Source organism: Hyperoodon ampullatus (assembly GCF_949752795.1).
Source record: "Hyperoodon ampullatus genome assembly, chromosome: 10".
Taxonomy (NCBI): domain Eukaryota; kingdom Metazoa; phylum Chordata; class Mammalia; order Artiodactyla; family Ziphiidae; genus Hyperoodon; species Hyperoodon ampullatus.
The window spans coordinates 93,997,939-94,025,041 of NC_136923.1; the positions used below are offsets into that span (position 1 = coordinate 93,997,939).

Genomic DNA, 27,103 nt, shown 5'->3' on the forward strand with positions numbered 1-27,103 from the left:
ATTCCTCATCTGTAAAATGATGAGCCTGACCTATATACCTCCAAAAGTCCCTTCCAGCTCTAGCAATCCATAATTCTGTGGCCCAAAGGGCTGCAGGCAGGCTCGCCATTCCCTTGGTGCCAGAGCAGTACAAGCAGGCTGGCCACTGAAACCCGCCATTTGTCCCACTGGACTGTGACATCAGCAATCCCGGCCAATGTCTATTTGCTGGTCCTCACCCCACCCTGTCCCAGCCTCAGCCCTCGCTCAGAAAGTCCCACATCTTTCAAGGCCCACAGGACTGCAACTTCTTTACTGAAGCTTTTCCTGGTAGCTCAGCACTGGGCCTTTCACCTCACCTGCCTCCCTGCTGGCCTCCTCACATCAAACCAGTCACACACACCTCTGATTTTTAAAGCATTTTGTTATATTTTATTGTGCTTCATTGATACCAAGTCACACATATTTCTCTCTTGTTAGAAAGCACCTCACAGTTACCATGGCTTACACTTATAACTGGAAGCATTTTTTCTTTTCTTCCATAAAATAATGCATCACTTAATGACATCTTAGATGAGATGAAATAAGCTATTCTGACTCCCCCAAAATTAGCAATTTCAGTTCCATCTTTATTACTCACAATAGCTCCTACATACTAAGAATTCCATCAAGTACTGATCAGATGGGAGCTCTATCTAGAAATTTCCCATCTGCATGACTCAGGGTCATGAACATTGACGACAGAACACCTACAAGAGAGAGAAATCAAGCCTTCCCAACTCCACCATTCTCCAAGATAGAGGCAGCTTCCTTTTTAAACAAAGAATAAATGTAGGTTGTTTTCAGGAAGTGTATTTGCCCTCACTGCCTTGCTCTCCCATGGAGTGCTGTCAGGGGACGCAGGTGACAAATGTCTCAGGCGCTGGACTGTTAAGAGAAAACTTAACTCATGGCCCAACCTGCAGAGGCCACAAGCACTGATGCAGCAGCAGTTCAATCTGGAAACGCCAATTTCTTCGGCAGGGGGTGGGGGGAGATTGTCTTTCCTGTTGAAGTAGAGACTACCTTGAGAACTGCTGGACATCAGAGCTTCAGGCCAGGAGAAGGCCACCATACAGTCACAGCATTCATTTCAAATATGGCCAAAAATAAACTTCCATTCATCAGACAAGGTGCCCAGACTTTGATTTTGACTCGAAAGTCACACTTTAATCTCATCCTGTAAACAGCGAATTTGCAGAAGCTGGGCCCGTGTTTTATTCCACAGACATCAGTAATCCCAGAGTGATTTTGAAGACAGTCCAACAAAATTCTACCCTTTTAAGAAAGCAATGGGATGAGGGGGTGGGGTTTGCACAGGGGGTCCTATATTTGTACTCCTAGCTTTGATCCTTGGCTACAAATGGACAGTTGTTGCCAGCAAGGCCACTGCCCTCTCTCACCACCTCATGGAGGTGAGTGGCAGCCCTCTGGCCAGCTGGCTGGTTCCACAACAATATTAAAAACACAAATCTGTATCCCTAGGTGAAGAAACAGAAAGAAATAATGAATGTATCTGTGTGGAAGGAGGGTGACCAATCAGGAGGAATGCAGTTTTTCGATTTCCTCTGACTATCAATTCAATGACAAGCGCTAATAAAGCCCAGAACCATGGTCACATGAATAAATACTTGCACTGCCCCCCACTTCTGAGGTCTCTTTGCCAACGAGATTTCACAAATCTCCTTCAAAAGAAATTGCTGTTTGGAAAAAAAAGTACTCCTACAATTTTGTATTTTTGAAATCCTATCTTTATAGGGGGTTCCAAAACTACTTCTATTTACTTAAGTGGCGGTTATTATAAGCAAGGGAGAAAGCCGGGGTTTAAATCCTGGCTCTCCCCCATACTAGTAGTGTAAGCAAATTGCTAATCCGCCCTAGTGCAGTTTCCTATATTTCTAGAAAATGGTTGGTTCTGAAAGTTAAATGAGCAAAATACAGGTGAAGTGCTACAACAGTAACTGGCAAAAAGCAAGCGCTCAGTACAGGTTCCAGCTCTCACAACTACTGTAAAATTCTAAGAAAAAAAGAGTCCAGCGTCCCTTAAATCTAGTCAAGATGCTTTAGCTGGCCACAGGGTTTGCTGGATCTCAGATGAAATTTATAGGAAGCAAATGAAATTCAAATACAGCTAATAGCTCCCCTCTCTTACTGTGTAATTATGTGTACTCATTATTTGTGTAGCATGTTATTATTTAAATGTCCCTAATTTCAGGCCCAGCAGGCCAAGGGCCCTCAAAGAGTGGCCGAGGCTTCCGCCTCCGCCAGCCTTTCTGAAGCTTTTGTCAATTTATTACTGCCAGGAGAAGTGGCCCCATCTACAGCAGAGAGTAGAGAGAAGGCTCACATCCAGCAGAAACCTTAGCACCGCCTCCCCTGAAGCCTGGCTACAGCCAACAAGCTGTGTAACAACGGCTTCAGTTCCTACAGACAACCCACCGGGATGTCCCAGACTCAAGATTCACTACCTCCAGTAGGACACAAAAAAAAAATTCATCCCTTGTCACTTCAGAACCACAAACCAAGACTGATGGCAAACATGGAGTTTATGACATAAAATACGAGGTCTCTACTCTCTTATGTCTGCTTGGCTTATTACATCTCTACCAGACCTGCACAAGGGGCGCGGCTGAGCTCAGCCACTCAGACAAGCTGCTGTTGTTGGCACCCTGTTAGCAGACACCAGCCCCCCACCCTCCTCACACAGGAGGCCAGGGCAGGGGGCTGCTTGTTCATCATCCTAGCATGCCTGTGATTTCGCAGAAGTGATGTCAATTCATTTCCCAATTAGATAAAAATTATGTCAAGCCCATTCTACTGTGGACTCAAGATATGATTTTAAAATTGAGTTTTCCCAGGAAACTCTGGCAAGACCAATAACCAAGAAACATCTTTGTTTCGAAATACAGGGGGAAAAACAAAACACCTTGTTTTCAATACTACTGTTGCAAAGATAGGGTGCCATTTTCCTCCATTCTGGATTCTAAAATAAGTACTGGATTCAAAGTTACTTGAGCTGGGGCTTCCCTGGTGGGGCAGTGGTTGAGAGTCCGCCTGCCGATGCAGGGGACACGGGTTCATGCCCTGGTCCGGGAAGATCCCACATGCCACGGAGCGGCTGGGCCCGTGAGCCATGGCCGCTGAGCCTGCGCGTCCGGGAGCCTGTGCTCCGCAACGGGAGAGGCCACAACAGTGAGAGGCCCGCGTACCGCAAAAAAAAAAAAAAAAAAGTTACTTGAGCTGTAATTCCAATTCTGCTACTGCAGCATAAATAACCATGTGCCATTAGGAAGTTACTACCACAGAGAACACACTCACAGAGCCCCCCAACAAGAATGTCATCGTCCCCTCACAGACAGAAACCCCACAGGTCTCAGAGGTACCTCACGTACCAACAATCCTCAAGCCATGAAGCATGAGAAAGGGAGCACAGTGGGCAGAAGCCCCACCAACACCGCCCTAGCTGGGTGCAGGCACCTACTCTCACCTCTGTCCCGTCCAGTTTCATGCCACACCTCCCAGCAAGGGCTCTGTACTGGACAGTTTCAAATTCTACCGCCAGATAACTTTGTCACAATTAAAACCAAAACAATGGCATTATTTCAACTTTTGAAAGGGAACCTCAAGGGGGTAGGGGACCAAAAAAAAATTAAAAGAGAAATGAAAAGGAAAGGCATGACTGTTAAAACCACTCTTCTCCCACCACTAACCTATCTTCACTTGCCCCCCACAATGAAGAACCCCAAACAGTGTGCTGCGACGCACAGCACCAGGCAAGGTCATTCTACTGCACAGCATACAGATGATGATCTGTTATAAAGCATCCACTCAAACTTGAGTGATAAATGTAGACGCGCACATATGTACACACATTCAGAGACAATGCTGCTTGCAGTCCTCACTACCCATCCCCACACCAAGAGTCTTGGAGGCTGCCGGCTACTTCAGCTTTCTCTGGATCACACCCCCCCTAGGAGAGCACCCTTGAGATTCTGGGACCTACAGAGAGGGACTTATTCCCATGGTAACGAGTCTGGTTTCCATGCTTTCCAGTAGCCCCCGAATAAGAAAGCACACTTTGTTTAACATGCTAGCTGCCTTTAAGAAAATTATTCTTAAAACACACACAAGTTCTAAAACGAGGAGATGTATTTACTTAGAACTGCTATCGAAATCCAACATGCGGAATAACAAAAAGGTGGCCTTGGAATACAGCCTGCACAAACACCAACATGAACCAGAAAAGGGCATGTTGACAGCAACTCCACAACCAAAGGAGAGGGGAGGAAGGAGAGAGGGAGGGAAAGACAAGTCAGGCTTCATCAGGGTGAAAGGCAAACTACCACGACAAACAACAAAGACCACCTTTTTTATGGAGGTGGGAAAAGAATGATTTAAAGTCTTCAATGATCCCAGTAGAGATGTAGGTGCCAACTTTTCTTAGAATTCCTTCCTCGGTATCGTCAAGCCCTGAGTATGCCAACGAAAACAAGAGCTACATTTGGCCAACTAGCTGGCAGCACTAGTTGCTTCTTGAATGCCTTATTTTAGTTTTTCTTCTTTTACCCAAATTCCACCATTATTCAATCTTGGACACCTGGCTACCTTCTTGTCCTAAAAGCTGATTTTTCCCAGTTGGGTGGGTCTTTTAGTTGTTAAAAGATTCCTAAAGCACGAAGGCATCACCACTCCAGAACAGCAGAATGAGAGCACGCCTTGTCACAGCAGTAAACTCTAACCCCGGAGCAGCAGCCACTGCTCTACTATAATCCCAGGATCCAATGATATTCTCCCCACCGTCACCCTCCCCTCAAAAACTTAAGAGCAGAACAGCATGTTCAATGTGAAGCAACGTCAACAAGACTGATCACGTCAAATGCTCTCTAAAAAGACACATGGCTTAGCATTTACTCCATTACAGGCAGCCAAGAAAGGGCGGGGTCCCTACCTGGTAGGAGACCCATGAACAAATAGGGGTCCAAGCTGTGTAACTAACCGTGCCAACAGATTCCTCAAATTATTTTGCTTCTGCACGTGTGAGAGATTCAGAAAGGGCCTTTCCCATACACATTGGCTCAGACTTCAGGCGGTTCTTGTCTCAAGTCACACAGTACTAGAAGAGAGAGACAGAACCTGGGTGGATGGCAGGGCAGGTCCTGGTGGTGCTCGGGAAGGCCATGTCAGAAAACCCCGCCATGGCCTTGTGGAAAGGGAGCGTCAGCAGGTCCTGTCTGGAAGCACTAGTTCCAGCAAGAGGCTCCCAGACAACTCACCTTACAGCTGAGCAGAATGGAAAAAAACTGGACGCCCTAAGTCAACCTGTCGCTCGGCCCCCTGGCAAGCCGTCAGGTTCTCCATGTGTGGTGACTCCTACCGGAGGATCACAGCCAGAGCTCAAAAAGGATAACAGGATCTCCTCTTCCTTATCTCCTCGCTCCGAACAAGTACAAACCAGAACACGGTCAATTCATTCACATTTATCTAAGATTCTAGGAGATTAATAAGAACAAGAGAGGCTGTGGAATACAGCCACAGCCACAACCCCCGAAATAAAATATAAGTAGTAACCAAATGCTAGTTCTAAAATGGTGTTCACTGGATGATTTCATCCGAGTCACACTAACCCTGTTAAAAAGAGACATCGGAATAAACTCAGATGGGAGCATGTTTCTCTCCAGGCTTCAAGGACCCACCTGATACCCATCCAGGATGAGGGACACTTCGGACGCACAGGAACTCTACCTCCACTGCCCACCTGCCAGCTTGATCAACAAGGAAGGAAGCAGGACCTTAGGAGGCTGCTGAGCCAGAGAGAGAGCGGGAAAGGCAGCAGGCCCGCAGATTCAGGCTACTTCCTATATAAACAGGGCCTAGGAACCAAAGTTGCCACATTTCAGCGAGAGCATCAAAGGCTTCTTCTGCCCTCATACTTGGGTAGAAAGACAGATGTTCACAGAAAAACCTGTTAAGTCAGGCTCCACACTCAATCCAAGAACCGGCAGAAACCAGATCGCAGCCCTGGTCTTGTCTATAGGGCGCAGACTAAGGCACCTCGCCCATTATATTATGCAACATATAAAGGAGCATCGAAACAAATCTATAAACCCGACGGGATGTCCAGAATAACTGCCGTTAGGGGCCCAGCCTGAGAAGCACGAGCCGCCCAAAGCACATCCATTTCGGAAACAAGGCCAGGCCCAGAGACATCATCCAAAACAACGGAACAGGCAACTCACCATTCACTGCTTTCAGGCTCCCAGCAATGCCTTCACCATGCTGCCTCTTCTGGGCATTCTTGAACTCCTTCAGAGACAAATAAAGGACTTTACGTACCACCCTTTCTTCTGACCATGGAATCCCATCACTGTCATCCTGCAGAAACAAGGAAGAATGCGGAGAGTGGAGTTACTTAAAGGAAAGCAAGCAAATGCTAATTAAGAGTCAGAATAAACTTTAAGAAAAAAACAAATCCCAAACAAGTACTGAGTGACTGAGACCAAGTTCTGGAGATCAGAACTACATCCTCTAGTGGAGGGAGGGCACTGGCCCTTCCTGGAGAGACCACAAGCAAAGAGCCACCCCCTCAGGCTGTAAAGGGACTGGAAGAGAGACACAAGCATCGCACTTCCTTTACATGCCCCACACCCAAATCCCGTCATTCACTGGTAATAGAGAAGTTTTATAATCCTGGCAAAGTTTAGGGGAAAAAAAAGAGTTATTGCAGTCACAACAGGAGGTGTAATGCATCACTGTACTGGAGTTCTTTAAAGCGAATATGCCAGAATGTAGGCACCTTACAAACACGAGCTACACCTGTTTGGAAATTTTACTGTTGTTGTTGCGGTTTGGTGCTACTTTCAAGGAACTTACAGTTCAGTCAGAAGAAATGAAACTGGATCTGTACTGGCCTTTTAAGGTGATGAATCACAAAAACGAGAGAGGGAGAGGGACCACTGCAGAAAAGGGCAATGGATCTTTGTGGACTAGAGAATGGGGTGGCAGGGGGGTGGGGGTATAATTTTTGAAAAAGAATACAAACGATAGGTCTTGAAGATCTCATTTGTAAGTGTGGCTCCCTTATGTCAAAATAAAGGTGAGGCGGGGGGCACACCAAAGAACCAGCAGCCCGCCCAGAGAGCACTCCAGCAATTCCAATAGTAAACACAGAAAGAAAGACTGCAGACCAGCAGGGATTGAGGCAGGACAAGAGCCAAGTCTGGGAAGACGGAGATGGTTGATACCGGTGCCCCGAATGAGTTAACTGTTTTAGGGAACCAGCAAGAGTTTTTGATTTTAAGGTTTAAAAAGTTGCTTCACACAGCTTGGGATACTCACAGGTTCTCTTCTGTGGATATCTGCCTACTGTTTGCTAATCTAAGAAGTTCTTACAGTCACACACCTACTTCAAGACTTAAGCATTTTATGAGTTCAATTTAGAGATGGAAGGATTATGGGCTTCTCAGTTATTTGGGGCCTTAAGAGAATAAGGAAAACATTAATACCCCAGTAAAGCAGGATTTTGGATATTCAGGTTCCTTTTGCTCAAACAGGAGGCCAAATACCCTAGAGTCAGGCTGGTGCTATCACACTCAACATCCAACAGAACTGGTTTTTACTCCCTGCCACTACCCGGCCAACTAAACCCTCCAGGGGCTGAGATAAGGGAAATAGATTATCCAAGGTCTTCTCCAGCTCACAAATTCCTAAACTCTGCATAAACACACACTACATCTTAGAAATCCAACCACACAGACTCTAAAGCCCTAAATAACTGAAGCGGTGCTCCTGTTAAGCTTCCAGGATTTCTTAGAATGACAGTGATTCTCCATCTTACATAACAAGGGGAAGAGAAGGCCTGGGAGAAAAGAGCTAGGATTTCCACCTAGCCCGGATGTCCTTCACTTCTGCAGACCTGCCAAGCCGAGGCTTCCGTCACCTCCAGAGGAAGAAGGCACATCCTGTCTCCCCAGTCGCTCTCCTAAGAGAGACAAGGCATGTACAGACCAGGGTGGTGGTCGAGTCCACACATGAAGGCTGAAAGCAGACTTGGCCTCCACCCTGCGGGAGGAACACACGTGACTTCTTAACCACCACTGGGTCCAAGTCACCAGAGACCTGCCAATCGCATGGCTGAAAACCAGGAAAATGAAGCGCTCTGACCAGACACCACCAGAGGAGCCCAAGGAACCAACCTGCATAAGAGGTAAATGATTCAGCTACACAACATATGAAAGGCCCGATGTATCACTCTTGGCAACAAGCAACTCCCCTCAGTGTGCGTGAAAATGCCTCGAGCATTTTGGTTTCAAGTGAATGATGATCTTAAACTCGGGAAGAGTTCATGCTCATTGGGCTGAATTCCACCTTTCAGGATCCAGGGAAGTCTGTCGGGCAGAATTCTCTTCACCACCCCCAGGTTCCTACCCTCAGCATTCAGGTCTCCACAACAAGCCAGGCTGTGATTATAAATGATTATTTCCTACATACACAGAGTTTATAAATTGTAAAGCCCCAAAATAGCTTTCAGTGTAAAATTCCTGTGATGATTTACTGCTTCCTGTTCAGACTGGTGCCTTCATTTTGACTCCAGGCCTCCACATGAGAGAATTATACTCCAACAGCTAATATCTAATTAAAACATAAACCATGTGAGAGGAAAACTCCTGCAAAGGAAGATGCATTTAAGGTTCACTTAGTTGACACCAGCAGCCCCATGACCCCTATAAAGTACTTTAAATACAGGAGAAGCAAATCCAGGACACAGAATATGGGGTTTCCAGTTCTAGACATTAAAAATCAAAACAGGGCTTCCCTGGTGGCGCAGTGGTTGAGAGTCCGCCTGCCGATGCAGGGGACACGGGTTCATGCCCCGGTCCACATGCCGCGGAGCGGCTGGGCCCGTGAGCCATGGCCGCTGAGCCTGCGCGTCCAGAGCCTGTGCTCCGCGACGGGAGAGGCCACAACAGTGAGAGGCCCACGTACCGGAAAAAAAATAATAATAATAATAATATCAAACAAAACAACACACACACACACACACACACACACACACACACACACGAGTTCTTTTCTAATCTAGAATGCTGGTCAAGGCTTCCCTCAGTGTTGCTGCAAGATGCAAACATAGCAGGTAAGAAGTCGACTCTGCTCTGTTTCCAAAAGCTCAGCAGGTAAGAATTCAGAGATTAGAAATCCAACTGCCGTTCACGGCTGCAGAGTCACGATGAATCACTACATTCTGCTTACACCCCTCCCTACTGGGAGGCTAGCAAGGTGGGCCTGCACCCAACCACGAGGCAGCACAGGGCTGAGCAACCTAAGCTGGGTGTCCTGGAAAGCCAGAAAGCAGGTACTTCAGAGGCCTAACGCTTACCCACCCTTATCATGGTTCTGAACGACCAAGCACTGAGCGCTCTAGAACACAATCCAGACACAACTGACTCCCTCACCAGAAGTCAAGCAACTCAGGTGAACCCCCCACTTCCCCCGGCCACCCCCCAGCCCAAGTGCTTCTATGACCTTTAAGTCCGGCCCTCTGTTATACTGCCCCCTTTTCAGTAGCTGTCTTATTTAGAAGTAATGTCTCCATGGAGTCAGGAAATCGTTTCTCCTGCTCAGCACCTGAAACATGCCTGACAGCGTGAGAGCTCAGGATTTCTGAAAACCGTACAGACTCAGCCTCACACCTCCCATGTACCATTACCCACACTTGGCCTGCCAGTGCCAACTTCCAGAATGGGTTAAGTGAGGTGCCTGAAATCACTCTAATTCCTGACTGAAATCCCCAAAAACACTCCCCACAGTGACTAATCCAACAGGGCCAGGCGACACCTCACATGCTCAGCAGTAAGCTTGTCAATGTCCCAACACAGGGGCCACACCACCCCTTCTGCCACCACCTAGAGCTCCCTGCAAAAAACAGTGCCCATCTCCAAGTCCACATGGCCTTACAGGGCCCAAATCCACGGTCCCTGTTGCAGTCCCTGACCCTCAGCTAAACAACAACCAATTCCTTCACAAAATACCCCTTCTGAGTTCTCCCTGTTCTTCTTCCCCAGGAACAAAGTAGCCAAGCATTCAGTCCATTCTACTTTACTGGTCAGCTTAATAAAGGCAGACACAGGAGGAGGTATAGCCACTGATATGGAGTCTAGCAGCCTCATTCTGATGCAAATTCAGCTGCCCAGAGTGTGTGTCTATTCTTGTGAACTGCATTATTATTATTATTATTATTATTTTTTTTTTTTTTTTTTTTGCGGTACGCAGGCCTCTCCCGTTGCGGAGCACAGGCTCCGGACCCGCAGGCTCAGCGGCCATGGCTCACGGGCCCAGCCGCTCCACGGCATGTGGAATCTTCCCGGACCGGGGCATGAACCCACGTCCCCTGCATAGGCAGGCGGACTCTCAACCACCGTACCACCAGGGAAGCCCCCTGAACTGCATTGTTGATTTAAAAACAGCTCTTGTCATTTGGAGTTTCCATAAGACCTCTAGGTTAATAGACCATCTAAACCTTGAGAAGAACAATCAGGCTCCCGATGACACACCACCTTTCCTCATTCCCCCAATCTCTTACTTCTTTCTCCCCAAGACCAAAAAATGCTTTGCAAACACTGAAATAAATAAAAATAATTGGGTCTGCTGGCAGTAGCGGGGGAAAAGAAAAATCATCACATAGATCTAGATTCACTTCGCTATTGACTGCGAAAAATCACTTTCTTTGGCAAATGGAAGACTGAGTAATAAGACCTTTAAAAGTGAAAGTGACAGGGTTTTCTTTTCATTTGTAAAATGTCTACCATTCTTTGAAATAACTTTGAAAATGGCAACAGGTCAGGAATGCAACTAGAATGTTTATGGTCATACATAATCTTTTTATTAAAAGGAAAAATAACAGCATAACCTCATGCTGCCCCAAGTTTTATAACAGACATGCAAGAAAAAGGGGCACAGAAAGTAAGCACATGAAGACACTACACACCTTGCAGCAAACAGCACCATCTAACAATTCTCCAAAGCCCACAGTCCAGGTTAGAGATATAACAGCCTTGTACATCCTTCCATACCGTTGCAACTCCAAGTGAGCTCCAAAGACCACCAGTGCCTTAACCGCTGGGCATCTTGTTAGAGATGCAGGCTCATTTTAAGATCCTCTGGTGATTCCCATGCACATTAAAGTTTCAGAAGCTCTGCTGTACACACTAGTTCCCCATCCTGCCCATTTCATGTCACTTTCTAACCTCCATCACGATACAGGCAAAGGTAAAGAAAGATGAGATGAAACCGCAAGATGAATACTTCTAACATCCAACTGTTGCCATTTCTACTGTCAGAATATACAAGTCTATATTAACATATTCTGAGAACTCTTCCCTTTGACTTCTGTTCACTGAACTAAAACAAGTGACCAAATAGCAAAAGCGAACTCAACAAAAAAGGTAAGACAAGTAGTGGATAGTTCCTTGAATCATTCTTATGTGACATGATGTCTCAAACCCTCATTCTCTGATTACCCAATTTTGAATGACTTCCCTTTAAAAAGGTGATATCCAGAATTAAACACACATTCCAACATGTGAATAAAATTCTAGAACAACAGGACCAACACATGCAATAAGATCATTTCTATTTCCGTGCACAATCCAAAAGCTGGGGTACATTTTAGTAGCCACATTACACAGCAGGACCTCATTAAGCTTGCAGTTAACTATACCCTCCAAGGTGATTTTACTGGGGGGCGGGGGGGTTCTTCCCCCCCACACTACAATGCAACAAAACCCAAAGGCAGGCTCCAATCCAACAAAAAAATCACAGCTCCCAGTTGTAGAATTCTTTTTCTGTGATGTTCTCCTGACCTCTAAGGTAAAAAAACAAAAACAAAAACCAACACAACAGGCCACGGAGGGTCATGTGTCAATGAGACCATAAACCAAGTTGTCCTCCTTACCCAGGTTTACTGGACAAGACAGAAAAGAAGGTACGGGATCTGCTGGGTGCAGGTTGCTGTGTCTTCCCCCCACACACCGTCATGGAGAAGGGCTGGGTTTGTGGACATGGGCGTGGCATGCATGACTGTTTTCAATGTGCTTGAGTGCCCAGCCCAACCTCCACTGACGGCATAAATTCAAATCAACGTTAGTTTAAATAAAGCCCAAAAAGGATCTTAATATAAATAAATTTGCTGACCATTCGAACTGTCCCTCCATGGCCCACACTTCAAAACACTGGGTTATTGATTTAACATGCTCTAACTACACCAAGAGTTCTTCTAATTGACTGTGTCAAAACTGATCAGGTCAGGGATACAGTAAAGCCATGCCCTCCATTCAGCCACAGGCCTGGGCCAAGCCTTCAAGGGCTTCTGCTCTCCAGTGCTGGCCAGCTTTTCACCAAGCTGGGCTTCCAATCCTCTTCTGAGCGCTTAGATGCTTTAGTGCAAGGAAACAGGGACGTCCAGGTCAGTCAAGTTTACAAAACAGGTGCCAGGCAGAGGACAATACCCCTGCAGTCATAAGGGAAGTATATAAAAAGTGATAATGATTGCAGTCATCCCTTGTTATCCACAGGGGATTGGCTCCAGGACCACGCACAGATACCAAAATGCCAGGATGCTCAAGTCTGTTATATAAAATGGTTATGTCTGCATATAACCTACCTACATCCACATCCTTCCTACTGTCCACTTTAAATCAGCTCTAGATTACTTGTAATACCTAATACAATGTAAATGCTATTTACATTTTTACTGGCGGGGCAAATATTTACATATTTGCTGGTGGAGCAAAGTCAAGTTTTGCTTCTTGTATCTTTCTGGAAGATTTTTCCTGAATGTTTCCAATCCGCCATTGGTTGAATCCAGGAATGCGGAACCCAGGGATGTGGAGTGCCAACTGTATGACAATGGCAAACGTCTCCTGGGTGCTCGCTGTATACCAGACGCTGGGCTCAGCACTTGCTTGCACAGTTAATGCTCGTGATTCTCTGCTCGGCCTCCCCTTCGGACAAGGGCCACACCATGCTTTCTCCCTTTAGTTTAAAAGGGATGGGAGGGCTTCCCTGGTGGCGCAGTGGTTGAGAATCTGCCTGCTAATGCAGGGGACACGGGTTCGAGCCCTGGCCTGGGAGGATCCCACATGCCGCGGAGCAACTGGGCCCGTGAGCCACAACTACGGAGCCTGTGCTCTGCAACAAAGAGAGGCCGCGATAGTGAGAGGCCCGCACACCGCAATGAAGAGTGGCCCCCGCTTGCCACAACTAGAGAAAGCCCTTGCACAGAAACGAAGACCCAACACAGCAAAAATAAATTAAATTAAATTAATAAACTCCTACCCCCAACATCTTCTTTAAAAAAGGGGGGGGATGGGAAAGGAAGGAATCACGAAACTCGTGGTTATCATTCAGAGGTGAGTTTCAGGGTCTTGCCCAAAGGCGCCGCGGCTGGAGAGAAGCAGGAGCGGCTCAAGAACCCGCTAGCAGTCCAGCGGTCCGCTATGGGGCAGGTGCCAGATCAGGAAGCGAAATTCTAAACTCAGAAATTTGTTACTAAAGAGAAAACATCAAAAGGGCAACTCACATTGGCTCGTAAACGAAAGCACCATTAAAATGACTAATTTCAAAGGGTGAATATAAATGTTATATGCAAAACAAACAACTCGTACATCCGCTAGAGCTGGAAACTACTAAGAGGAGAAGGCAGAGGAGGGGAAAGGAAGGAGGGAGGGAGTTCCTCTCAGTGGCCTTTACAACTGGCTTCTATAACTGACAGAATATCAATTCTATGGGCATCTCTCAAAGCATCCTTATGCAATTTCTCTATGGCTCCATTTTTTTTATGGTTTCAAATTCAGGCCATCTTGACTCAAGAGAGGGAAAACAATGATGAAAAAGCACAGGTTCTAGGGAAGCCCATTTCTGATCAAATTAAAAAAAAACATTTTCTAACAATGACAACTATTTTAAAAATGAAATGGGTCCCCCCCCATGGAAGATAGTGAATTTCCCACTACTTGCGAGCAAACTGCATAAGAGTCTCATCCATCACAGGTAGAGTGACCAGTAACTTATCATCGCGGCCAAGGGCACTGTTAATAATGATGCTGGGACAACTGGTAGAAAACTGGGACGTAGGTCAACCAGGGACTAGGTCCCTTCCAGCAGATTTGAATCCATTATAAAAAAAAAAAAGGTCTTCACTACCACACAGATCATTTTTAACAACATCACCACATAAAATAATGCCAACATCCAAGACATAGCAGGATAAAAGTGTGACACACACCTGCGTTTTTAAGTTGAAATCCAGAACCTCCCACCAATGTTTTAAATTTCAACCTGCGGGGGGTTGGGGGTGGGTGTGGTAACTACGCACGGGACAGACGCAGAAGCCACCACGTTCCACAGAAAACACTCCTGCTTCCACAGGGAGGGAGCACAGCACGTCAAATGCCCTTCACAGCCTCCGGTAAGTAAACCAAGCAGATGGGGCTGTGCAGGTTGGGAGAGAAGAGAACATTCAGGTTCACAGGCAGGAAGACCTTCTCCTAACATGAAACCCCTTATTAAAACTTATACAGGGCTTCCCTGGTGGCGCAGTGGTTGGGAATCCGCCTGCCAATTCGACAGAACACAGGTACGAGTCATGGTCTGGGAAGATCCCACGTGCCCTGGAGCAACTAGGCCCGCGCATCACAACTACCGAGCCTGAGCTCTGGAGCCTGTGAGCCACAGCTGCTGAGCCCGCGTGCTACAACTGCTGAAGCCCGCAGGCCTAGAGCCCGTGCTCCGCAACGCGAGAGGCCCGCGCACTGCAACGAGGGGTGGCCCCGCTCGCCGCAACTAGAGAAAGCCTGCACGCAGCAACGAAGACCCAATGCAGCCATAAATAAATAAATTTTAAAAACTTATTTAAAAAAAAAAACTTATACAAGTGCTAAGACAAACAATTATGTGTTTAGATTACAGGAGCTACTGGATGAGTTACTAATACCACAATATGCATATATCCCACTTCTGTCAAGGCTCTGGAAATGGAGAGATTTGTGACTTTCCACTTCCTTTTCTTAAAAAAGTGAAGTGTGATGTCCAATTCCAATGCTCAATTCCACCCTGGGTTGGATTAACAGAAAATGCCAAATGGCAAGGCGGGGTATGGGGTGGGGAATTGATGGCTGCAAAGAGATGACCAGTAAGAAAAGCAAATTTAAAAGACTTGCTCCAGGAGGGAGTTGGGGAGAAGGAAGTCATAGCCCTTTCCTCCTTCCAGGGAAAAACGTCTGGAAAACTCTACATGAATGCCTTTTATTTTCCAGAGCACAAGTTTTGCATATACCTGCTATTAAATCATCCTACTTAAGGCAATTTGTTGCTGTCTGAACTATCAGCCTCTTCCATCAACAGTTTGAGAGAACAACGAAAGCAACGGAAATAATAATAATAGTAATTTGTTGGGGATGTTGATTCTTGGCACAGACTCCATATAAACGGGGATTTACAGAGCTAGAGAGAGAGGGAGAATACTGAAGGATAAAGTGAGAGGGAGGTACAACTTAGGCTAAAACTACTGTTTCTTCCCCTTCTAACAAAATATTTTCTCCATTGGAAATCAACTCAATTTCTCAAATCGACTTGATGCTAATCCATTTTTTTTAATTCCATAAAATGGTTCACCTGTCAATACTAAAACATCAAAGAGAAATCGGGGAATATTCACACCTAGAAATTAGATAAGTGGCCAGGAAGCCACTGACTTACTGAACTTGTGAATGACGTTCCTTTGCCTTGGTTTTAAATTAAAAGCACTTCAAGCAGCAAATTTCCTCCGACAGACGTGCTTCCCAGGATAAAGCAAACGGTCTGAAAATGCTTATGCAAGGAGAGTTTTACTTCTTCCAAACTCCCATTAAATAATGTGTACTTATCTTTGATTACCGCCTATTTAAAAAAAAAAAAAGCTACAGCTGAAATTGGATTAAGAACTTCTGCTGAAAACGGTTTATTGCATAACACAACTCTGACAGCCTGAATCTCCGGCCACCAACTGAGCCTTTATAAAAATCTGCTGGGCAGCTGCCAAGTCAGCCCTTTTGCCTCTGAGCGTGTCCAACACCGCCGTTGTCAAGGCAGCAGCAGCACGGGCTGCGCCGGCGCACGTTCACCGTTAAACAGTGCAGTCAGGGACCAGCAGTGAGGGCCATGCAACACAGCACTCAACCCCCTGCAATTCTTGGTCTGACAGGTTGTTGTTTCAACATAATCAAAAAGGACTCAAGATCTACAGCAGCATTATCTCCAAGAATCCAGCAGAAAACGGACTGGCAATCTACCTTCAGAATGAGGGCGAAATTAAGTCAAATTACAATACTTGACCGATATCTTAGAAAAAGAAATCAGAATGAGGGACAATCCAGTATCAGCAATGCCAACGTGTGACTCCAAAATGGCCTCATTTGGGAATAAATTATTAATAACAAGTAGGTTCCCAAAAGAATTGACTGATTTGGATCTTTTAATCACTACAGCCTTTTCAAGTTAATAAGAATACCCCCCCAAATCCCCCAAATGGCATATTCTAAGCTGAACTATCCAATACAGTAGTCTTCAGCCACAAAAAATTAAGTTCCTTAAGTTGTAGTGGACACATTTCAAGAACTCAACAGCCATGTGTGTCCCAAAATGGACAGGTCAGCTAAAGAATGTTTCCATCATCACTGTAGTAGAGCAACGCTTATAATTCATTGGACGGGGTTTCAATAGACTGTATTCCTTGCTCGTGCATTTCATTACGTCCCTGAGACTCTTCAAAACATGTACCTTTATGTTCTACTCAGGAACAGGAGAATTCTGGAATATGAGACACTACCTTGCACAAGAAAGCCAGAGTCTAAAGTAGGTAAGAACAGATATCCACCCATACAACTCTCAGGAAAGTGGTTCCAATTTGCTCTGCTACGTGTCGCCTTTCAGATTTGCAGGGAATATACATGAAATTCAAAGGATGAAGTCTAAAATTCTTGTTCTACGGGGAAGCCCTGAAGATGCACACTGCTTTAACATGCCTTCAAATCATTTTCTAAGGAATTCTCCTACAAACTTCATCCTCTGGATTAAGAACAGACAAAAGCCAGCACCCCACCCACCAGCCTCTCAGGACCAATAGGGTGACGCCTCCTGCCAGGGCCAGTCAAGGTTATCAGCCTGTGAGCTGTGGCGAAGGGTCAGGGCAAGTTTTACACTCCTATTTCTTCCTCCAGGCCCTGGGACACTGCTGGGCCACTTTAGGGGCTCTGTCAATACCTGACGGACTTGCTGGCTTTTCTGGCTCACCAAGGACCTCCATCCTGGAAATAAGCATATAAGTGTCCATACATTCGCAGGAGACTGGTTGGTCATGCTACATTGTAAAACCATTAAGGGCTTGGGGGGGCCATTTGATGAAAAACTTCAAGTTATAGTAAAGTACACAAATAAACTTTGTCCTTGAATTTAACATAAATTGACAACGCATCACGTTTGTCCTTTCCCACTTTTTCTCAGATCCTCCAGCGGTCCCCAGAGTTAAGGACCACCCTGGGATTGGTTTGCACCCTGTCATTACAGGCATGGGTCTCCAGAAATCATTTTAATGCCTGTCACCCCTCCAAACAGTGCTTCCCACTAACAGAAAATGCAGGCCACTGTGTAGCAGGCCACATACCACTCGTTTCTCATGCATTCTGTCCTCTACATTTTACAACTAACCAGTGGAGCAGCATCACACAAACATCTCCAAATCATGCACATAAGGTTATGAGGTTAAGACAGACAGCATCCTGACTAGCCTGTGTGACTCCAGAGGACCTGCCGTGTGGTCTTTTTCATCTTCGTGTTCCCAACTAGATGAGTCTAGTATTCAGCAGGCATTCAAAAATACTTCACTAGAATAAACACATATTAACAGGGGTAAGAGAGACCTGGAACAGGGGTAAGAGAGACCTGGATTCCAGTTCTGGAATTCTCTATTGACTGATGTACAAACAAATGACCAAGGGAGTGGCTCTCAACTTGAGCGTTTGTGAGCAACAACTCCGGAGCTTAATAAAGCACACACTGGGGCTTCCACCCACGGAGCTCTCCCAGGTGATGTCGATGCTGCTGGTCAGGGAACACACTTTGAGAACCGCAAGTGTACACAGCCTTGCAAGGGACCTGACTCCCACCTCGCCTTTGCATGAAAACTGTTCTCACTGCCATGAAACACATTATAATTGCCAAATCGAATGCAATTTATTGGTAATCCGACTCTCCCCCAGTTTTCCTATTTCCCCTCCCCCACTACCTTCAACTCTGATTCCTCTGCCCTTCCCAATCTCTGATTATGATCTAAACAATAATTGCAATGTGTTACTTTCTAGAACCATCAATCCAAGGGGCTCTTTCCCTACTCAAAAGCTCTGTATAGCTCCCCAATGGCTACTACAGGGGGAATTTCCAAATTTCTTAGCATGCCCTACAAAATTATCATTAACCCAACTTACCATAGAGGTTTTAAGTCCTTCCCCCTCTAGAGCTCCCAACACCACTACCCCCAGACAAGGGGTGAGCACCTCAAGTAGAAAAAAATAGCTCTCATCCTTGCATCCCCATCTCAAAACAGATTATCAGGAAACAGGAGTACTGGTGTATTAACTAAATATTGATCATGACTTCAACAATAATTCAACAGTAAATAAAGAACAGACTTTCTAGGGACTTCCCTGGTGGTGGTGCAGTGGTTAAGAATCTGCCTGCCAATGCAGGGGACACGGGATCGAGCCCTGGTCGGGGAAGATCCCACATGCTGCAGAGCAACTAAGACCATGCGCCACAACTACTGAGCCTGCGTGCCACAACTGCTGAAGCCCACGAACCTAGAGCCAATATTCCGCAACAAGAGAAACTACCACGATGAGAAGCCCGCGCACCACAACAAAGAGTAGCCCCCACTCGCTGCAACTACAGAAAGCCCACGCACAGCAACCAAGACCCAATACAGCCATACATACATACATACATACATATATACATACATACATACACAGGAAAAAAACAGATTTTCTAAATACACAAAGATAAAAGTCCAACCTCAAATCTCTTTCACATCAATACTTTAGTACCAAGAAATATATAAACAGTCAATTAGGCTCAATTTAGCAAGTATGTCTGTTTCAGTATTTTCCCACAGCTTTCAGTTTTTATAATGTATAGAATGCATGATCTCTGTGACCAGGACACTTAGTACAAGGTATCAATTTTATTCAAACTGAGATATTTCCTACCAGTTAAGCCAGTTCCTAGTCCAATGACAAGGTTTAACCATATTACTATTTCACAATGGTTTGCGAAGATCACAATTATTTCTGCCACCTAAACAAAACTGGAAACCTTTGCTGGCTCCTGTGTCCAAGCCAGTTGCCAGTTCTAGCATTGCTTCTTTCGTGCAAAATGAGATTTCCTGCCGTTTTTTCAGCTCCATAAAACAGCCTGATAGACCAGTGAATGATTCAATGAAAAGATTTACGCTTACCTATAGATGGACAAAGCTCCTCCAAAGTCATGAGGGCTGACCCCCCAAAAGGGGACATGGCATATGTGCAGTCTCATTTTCAAGCAAAGCTGTTAGGGAAAGCAAATATGGCCTTCTAGAAGCAACGTCATGGTCCTTCCTATGCTGACATTTCACAGTGATAAGAGAAACAAAACTCATGTTGTGAGCACAGTGGATGTTAAGTAGAAGTTTACTATTTACACTTCAGGTAACATGTGTGAAAGAATAAAGCAGAAGTGGGGAGATGACAATTTTACTCTAAATGGGAAACCATGGGAGAGTTCTGAGCAAAGAAGTAACAGAATTTGTTTTACATTTGTAAAAATTTGCACAGGCTGCTGGGTTAAGAATAAACCAGCTTAGGGGGTGATGAAGGAAGGTTGTGACAACTGCCTACACAAGAAGTGAGAACCCAGGAGGCAGCGAAAGGCTGTGAGGACTGGTTACATTCTGGAAACACTCAGAAGGCAAGAAAAACTGGGTGCTGATGATCTATGTGACCAGGACCCTTAATACAAGTACCCGTGAGAAAAGAAGAGTGAAAGATCAACCCCCAAATTTTTCATCTCAGGACATTTCCTTTCCTTTCTGGAGGAAAAAAGGGCACTTCTGAAAAGAGTGCTCTGAAGCAGAGAGAAGGGAGACAGGAACCAGGAGTTTAGTGTTTAGACATGCTGAGTTGGAGCTGTCCCTAGAGGAGAGGTCAAAGTTCAGGCCACGTGTCAAAGCTGGAGATCTGAAAATAGCTGGTGGTTCAACATCAAACCTAGGCTCTAACCTTAGGTACTTTATCGAAGGGCAGAAAAACATAGTTCACCTCTTCATTGAAAGTTAAGGGTGAAGTCAGGTAAAGGCTGGCTGACCCAGACGAGTCATTTTATGGCTAAAAGGGTTTTCAGAGACTTAGGGAAAAGGATGCTTTCAAATAAAGAGTGAATGAAGGCAGAGGAGTGAACATGGAAGGAAGAAAAGGAATGTTTCACATGCTCCAGAGGCATTCTAGAAACATCTACATTGGATGCAGCCCTAAATTAAGTTCAAAAATATGGCCGAGGAGACCTTAGAAATCCATTGCTCAGCTCAGGCCATACTGTAGCCCAACGGCTGCAGCTGGTAAGAAAGTTCTATGTAGCCACGTGAAGTCATAAATCACTCACACACAAATCCAGGCACCCCTTCTTATATTTAGCTTCACGTGCAAATGAGGAAAATGATGACATCCACCCCTAGGCAGACAGAGGCAGGCCTGAGGCCCAAAACCTGCTCACAGGATACCCTGGTAACCAAAACCTGCTCACAGGATACCCTGTACAGCAACAGAGACTATGCAGACAAGTTTTCAAACGGACACAAACCAGAAAGACTTGCACAGGGCTGAAGACAAACTACAACCTGTTTTCTCTCAAGTGAATCGCGCAAGGATCCAGAGCAGCTCCTTTTGGACGCCCTAAGACTTGGTGGAAGAATACAGAAAATAATTCCCTCTAAGTGGTCAACTCTTATTTTCTATCATACCCACCCATGAGTCACATCCCACTGCCATACCCATGTTGCACTTTCTCTTAGAATTTCTATTTTCTCTCCTGAAAACGCACTGAACAGGGGTTCCCAGAAACCCACTTTCCCATCGTCCTAGCCAGTCCTCCACCTCCACTGCTGGTGACTAGTGTTCCAGTCTGCGCAGCACAGGAGCTTGGCTGCCCTGGAAATCCCCTGGGGAGCTTTACGGAGGACAGACCTCACCACCATCCTCTGACTCAATGGTCCAGGGTAGGGCCTGCACCCAGAGATTTTGGTGAACTCACAACTCAGTCCCGGCACCACCCATCCATCGCCACTCCCACCTTTGATGGAATCACAGTCGCACTGCATCAAAATCATCCATGTCCTGACAACTCCCTAACAGCAAGCCTGGTACACATTAGGAGCTTAGTAAACAACTGTTGAGGAAATGAAGCTTAAAAGAAAAGAAAGAGGGCTTTCCCTGGTGGCGCAGTGGTTGAGAGTCCGCCTGCTGATGCAGGGGACACGGGTTCGTGCCCCGGTCTGGGAGGATCCCACATGCCGCGGAGCGGCTGGGCCCGTGAGCCATGGCCACTGAGCCTGCGCGTCCGGAGCCTGTGCTCCGCAACGGGAGAGGCCACAGCAGTGAGAGGCCCGCGTACCGCAAAAAAAAAAAAAGAAAAGAAAAGAAAAGAAGGAAAGGACGTAACTAAGGAAACCAGGTAACTACTTAAACAGAGCACAGAGAATGTTTTAATACACTCTATTTTCTTGACATTAATCCTCTAAAAACTGAGAATTCAGTATTCTCTAAACTCGAGAAAAAGTTTTAGCTGATACTAAAGCTTTCCTTTCTCTGAAACACAAAATGAGCCCCTACTATCTTCAAGGGACAGAATCACACTGAATAAATTACTCAAAGCTTCCTTACCTCCAACTGAATGAGGAAAACCAACCCTGCATGTCTGTGAGTCAGAGCCAAGTTCTGAATTGCCAATAATACATACAAAAATACTATCTCAGTAATACTATCAGGAAACTAGGTTATGGTTGCTCATTGATTTAATTCTAACAGGAGGGAGAGACTGGAAAGGCAGATCATCTTTGACCCAATATCCCATCACTGGGAACTAAGAACTAAATTAAGGGGGAAAAAACCTTCAGATGTTCAATTTCTCCTTAACCCAAATCTCAGGCCGCTGCAGAATAACCCCAGCCCCTAAGTCACCTGTAGGACATGAAAGAAGCTTTCGTTCCTCTTCTTGTGCCGTCAGAACAAGGACTGTCGGGCTCTACTCTGAGATCTACTGCCCACGTTAACATATAATTCTATTTTTGCTTCCAGATAAGTGGGCCTCTAGAACACACTAGAGAGACACCAAGCTGCCTGCCTGCCGCCTTCTTGCTCCTAATATTCTCCAGTTACACAGCAGCTCTCAAAAAGACCTGTTCACCCCCACGCACAAGAGAAACAGATCTCACCCTTCCAACCCGACAGTAACGGACTGATTTTATCCTTAAAGTTGACGATGAAATGTTTAAAAGGAAAAACAGAAGATAGGAAAAAGGAAGGGATGGAGGAGAGGTTATCCTACACAAAACAATTCTCTCTTTTTTTATGGCCAGTTGGGGTTTGACAAACTTTTCAGACCATTTAACAAAAGCCCTGACCTCAAAGAAAACACTTTCCAATTTTAACATACGTGCCCACCCGAAGAAACCCAGCAAGCACTCCCCAAGGCCCAAAATAAAATGCACTCTAGTAATTACCATAAATAGAAAAGGAGATGGGCTTCCTGAGTGAGAGTACAGAGTACGAGAAAAACCACCAGAAACAAAAACATCATAAACAAAATTACATGGCCAGCAATAAACTGGGAGGAAAGGAGACTTGCTTCTCGGTGAGATGCAAAGAAACACATCTGGGAGATGCTCAAACAAGGGAAGTGGACACGTCCACAAGCCAGCAGAGGCTACAAGGGTGTAACCTGCTAACACAGCCCTTAAATACAAAGAGAATCTGGTGACAATTCATTTTCTGTAGGCAGTGCAAACTGAAAAGTTTCCAGAAAATCCAACAAACTATAACTCAAGAAAATATTTGAGAATGGATGTGTTTCTCATTACTCTCACTTATTCTTTCCCGTACATTTGGCATAAAATTTCCCAATCTATTCCAATGTCTTGGAATTTCTTAAAAATCACTAAACAGAATTGCTTAGAGAGATTCTCCCTTAAAAACAGCTTGAGAGCCCGAGTGCCTCTCAAACGCAGAAGGCATTTGTCCATCAGTCCAACCACACTAGCTCCCACTGTGATGAGGATGTGATCAGTTTGCAATGACGACTGAAGTTCACTGACATGTACTGTTTAAATCATATCCATAACGAGCCTGTGATTAAAGACAGGAAGCACAGAAAACACTAATAATGAATGACGAGCATAAAAATAAGTCCATGCACCTGCCTCATAATCCTCACCATTCTGTATACTGTACACATCTGATCAAGAATTGTTCTATTGTGAAACATGATATCTTCAGTACTGCAAAAATCCCATGCTATCTATACTTATGGTTGCACCCTTTGAGCTCAACCATATTCTAGGCAACCTTCTAAGAGATGCTGGTGAAACAATGCACTGATGGGGAAACAAATGGCTTGCCTGGGGTAGGAAAGGAAGAGGAGGCGGAGGGAGGGCCTGTCAGGGGCTCCAGCACCACTGTCCTAGGGGCACTGAGCAAAAAGGCTTAGAGCAACCAGCAGACTGAAGCCTTCACTCTCATCTTTACCTGTTCAAAGAAATCTCTGAAACATATTCACTTTAAAACGGTTAAGATGAGGAATTTTGTATTATGTGAATTTCACCTCAACAACCAAAACTTATACTATGATATTAAATTTGCTAATCTCAAAACAAATTCTACTTAAAATTAACTTTGAGATATTGACAATAATGAAATTATTAATACTGTATTCCCCTGTGAAAGTTCTAGAAATAATGTTACCAGCAAACCGGGTTTGAGTTTTAAAAGGCTTGTAAAATCATCCACTGATACGTGAAACAAATCCATAACCACTCTTTACCAAGTAAAAAGTTTAACAATTCCCAAATACAAAACATATCATTATATGGCACCCTAAGCAAACCAAAATATCAACTAAATTGATATTTATCATGTTCATTAGAAACTTCAAACAATGCATCATCACTGAAATTTTAAAAATCAATAGAATGTACAAGGAGACAATTCCTTCATAATTTATACACTTTCTGAGACCCATAAACTTCTTATCATAAGGGAAGGATGGGTTTGTGTGGGGTTTGCTCCCTCTATACCCAGAGCCTTGGTCTGACAAACATTAGTGACCAAGTATACAGAAAGGGACAGAACCAAGTATTGATATAATAATCTCAACATTCTTCCTGATTTTCAGTACTTTTTTCCTTTGCATCCTTGCTGTGGTCTGCAATGGTTTGAACCCACATCCCAAATAACTCTTCTGCACTTTTTTCCCCCCTGCAATTCTCTTCCTCTGGATCTTCCCTTATCACAATATTCATTTCTCAGTCAAATGTCACCTTCTCAAAGAAGGCTTCTCTGATCACCCTACCACACAATCTAAATAATTGATTTAACTTTCTTCAGAGCATTTATCACCCATAAAATTCTTATTTGATGCAAGCACATATTACATGGTTTCCTAATGAAATTACTGGCTGAAGTCCACCAGGAATGTGGCAAAAACTCGGAGACTGTATATGTAGCCTTCAATACACTCAACACTTGATTTTCTAGGGTGGTACACTTAATTATTTTCTCATCTTGAAAAATTAATGAGGGTCAAAGCGATAAGTTAATTCACATAAGCTAACAAAGTCAAGTCCACCCCTCTGTTAATGAGGACAAAGAAACGAGGATAACACCCTGCCTGCTTTCCTACTGCTGCTGCTAACCATTACCACAAATTAGTGTCTTAAAACACAAATTTATTCTCTTACAGTTGTGGAGGTCAGAAGGTCAAAATCAGTTTTGCCGGGTTAAAGGGGAGGTACTTGGCTGGTTTCTTCTGGAAGCTCTGAGGGGAAAATCCAATTCCTTGCCTTTTCAGGCTCCCTGGCTTGTGGTCCCTTCAGCCGTCTTCAAAGAGCCTCACTCCAACCTCTACATTCTGTTTTCACTCTCCTTTATCTCTCTCTGCCTCTGATGTTCCTACCTCTGTTGTGTAAGGACCTCTGTGATTACACTGGGCCCACCTGGACCATCTCCCCGTTGAAGACCCTTTCACCACATGAAGTAACAGGCTAGGACTTGAATATATTTTGGGGGCCATTATGCAGGCTCCCCTCTCTTAAGCTGTACATGAGGAGGCTGAAAGAAAATGAGTCCCCGGATTTTTTCCCATTTGTTTTTCTTTTAGTGTACATAAATATACAATCAGTGCCTCAAGTCTTGCCCTAATGAAGGAGGAACACCCAAGTGGGTCGACAATAATGGGTGGAACAACCATCTCCCAAAGTTCCCTAGAAACAGCAAAGTAAGTGAGTGTTTTGATTGAAAAGACTTTTTTTCTGTATTGAAATCACAGGGGTAGGGGAGTGGCAACCTGGTTGAAGGGTTTTACTATTGTTCTGATTCCTCAAAAAAGAGGAACACGGGACACACGTTAGGAACAGGATCATTTAACGTGATAGGGTCTTACCTTCTAAGCCTGCAAATGATTGCTAGGATTTCAACTGTTAATTGACCTTATCAAATGGCATTAGATTTGGGGCTGGAACTTTACTTTTTTTATTTTATTATTCAAAAAAGCCCTTCTTAGGGCTTCCCTGGTGGCGTGGTGGTTGAGAGTCCGCCTGCCGATGCAGGGGACACGGGTTCGTGCCCCGGTCCGGGAAGATCCCACATGCCGCGGAGCGGCTAGGCCCGTGAGCCATGGCCGCTGAGCCTGCGTGTCCGGAGCCTGTGCTCCACAACGGGAGAGGCCACAACAGTGAGAGGCCCGCGTACCACACACACACAAAAAAGTGTGTTATATCCATAAATGGAATTGTTCATCAATGAAAAGAAAGTACTGCTATATCTCAATAAAGTTGCCCTGTGCAAATAAATAACCTCTGCGGTGTTACACTGCATTTATTTGCAAAACCTGCGCTACTCTGCATATTTGCTGAGTGTTTACAGAGAACTTAGACTTCGAGTCACGTCAGCAGTGGAAAAAGCTAGAGTTGCATGCTACCCTTCTACCGCTCCGCCAGCTGGAGGCGCTCCATCCAATGTCTGTTCCCTGAAAGACAGGACCACCATCCCACTTAACAGATACTCAGACAACTTCATGCGTACAGCAGGTTAGGGGAGCAAAATGAGAGGACTAAGAAGGGGGAGGGAAGGAAACCCCAAGATGCAGCAGCTTCCTGTCTCCCAGACAAAGACCTCCCACACCACTCAGTGATCTATGACCACACAGGCAGGTGTGGGCCTCCTCGGGGCTGCTTCTTCAGGAGTCTCAGTCTGAGCCAGGACATTGACAGTGTGCGTGTGTTACTAGGAAACAACTCGCACACAGGGGCAAGGTGACATTAATGTTGGGGAAGCGGGGGAGAGGCATCTGAAGAGAGTTCCTTGTTAACCATCAGAGAGCTGTAGTTGTTCAAACCTGGAGCCTCACAGGGTCGAACGATCGCTCAGATTTAGAGCAGCCTTTAATGCTTTCTGTTACAAAGAGCTACACGTCAATAAATTAATTTGAGTGCAAGAAACAAACAGGATTTCAGGGAGGAGGAGAGCTGGCAAGATAAGCGAGCAGTAAAGACTGGGTTTATGGAAGGAAGACTCCTGCCTGTCTGTCCCGTGAGGGGCCAGCGGCCAGAGCGGAGTTCCTCTGCCACATCTGAGAGCACCGAGGGAGACTATTCACGGGAGGGGGAAAAAAGATAAAAAGAACAATCAACATAGACGTTAAATACCTCCTGGCCCCAAGATTCAGCACAGTGATTCTCCTTTTAAAAAAGCTTATCTAC

General features: G+C 45.2%; 1 protein-coding gene across 2 annotated transcripts in view; it reads right to left on the reverse strand.

Annotated features, from left to right (window-relative positions):
* Positions 1-27,103, reverse strand: part of JARID2 (jumonji and AT-rich interaction domain containing 2) — a gene marked incomplete at both ends in the record, with an annotated part of 243,284 nt that overhangs the window by 122,185 nt on the left and 93,996 nt on the right. For both annotated transcript variants that reach the window (XM_079713196.1, XM_079713195.1), the window contains one exon: positions 6,255-6,390. In XM_079713196.1, the coding sequence (XP_079569322.1) occupies positions 6,255-6,390 (136 nt within the window). The remainder of the gene's footprint in view (positions 1-6,254; positions 6,391-27,103) is intronic.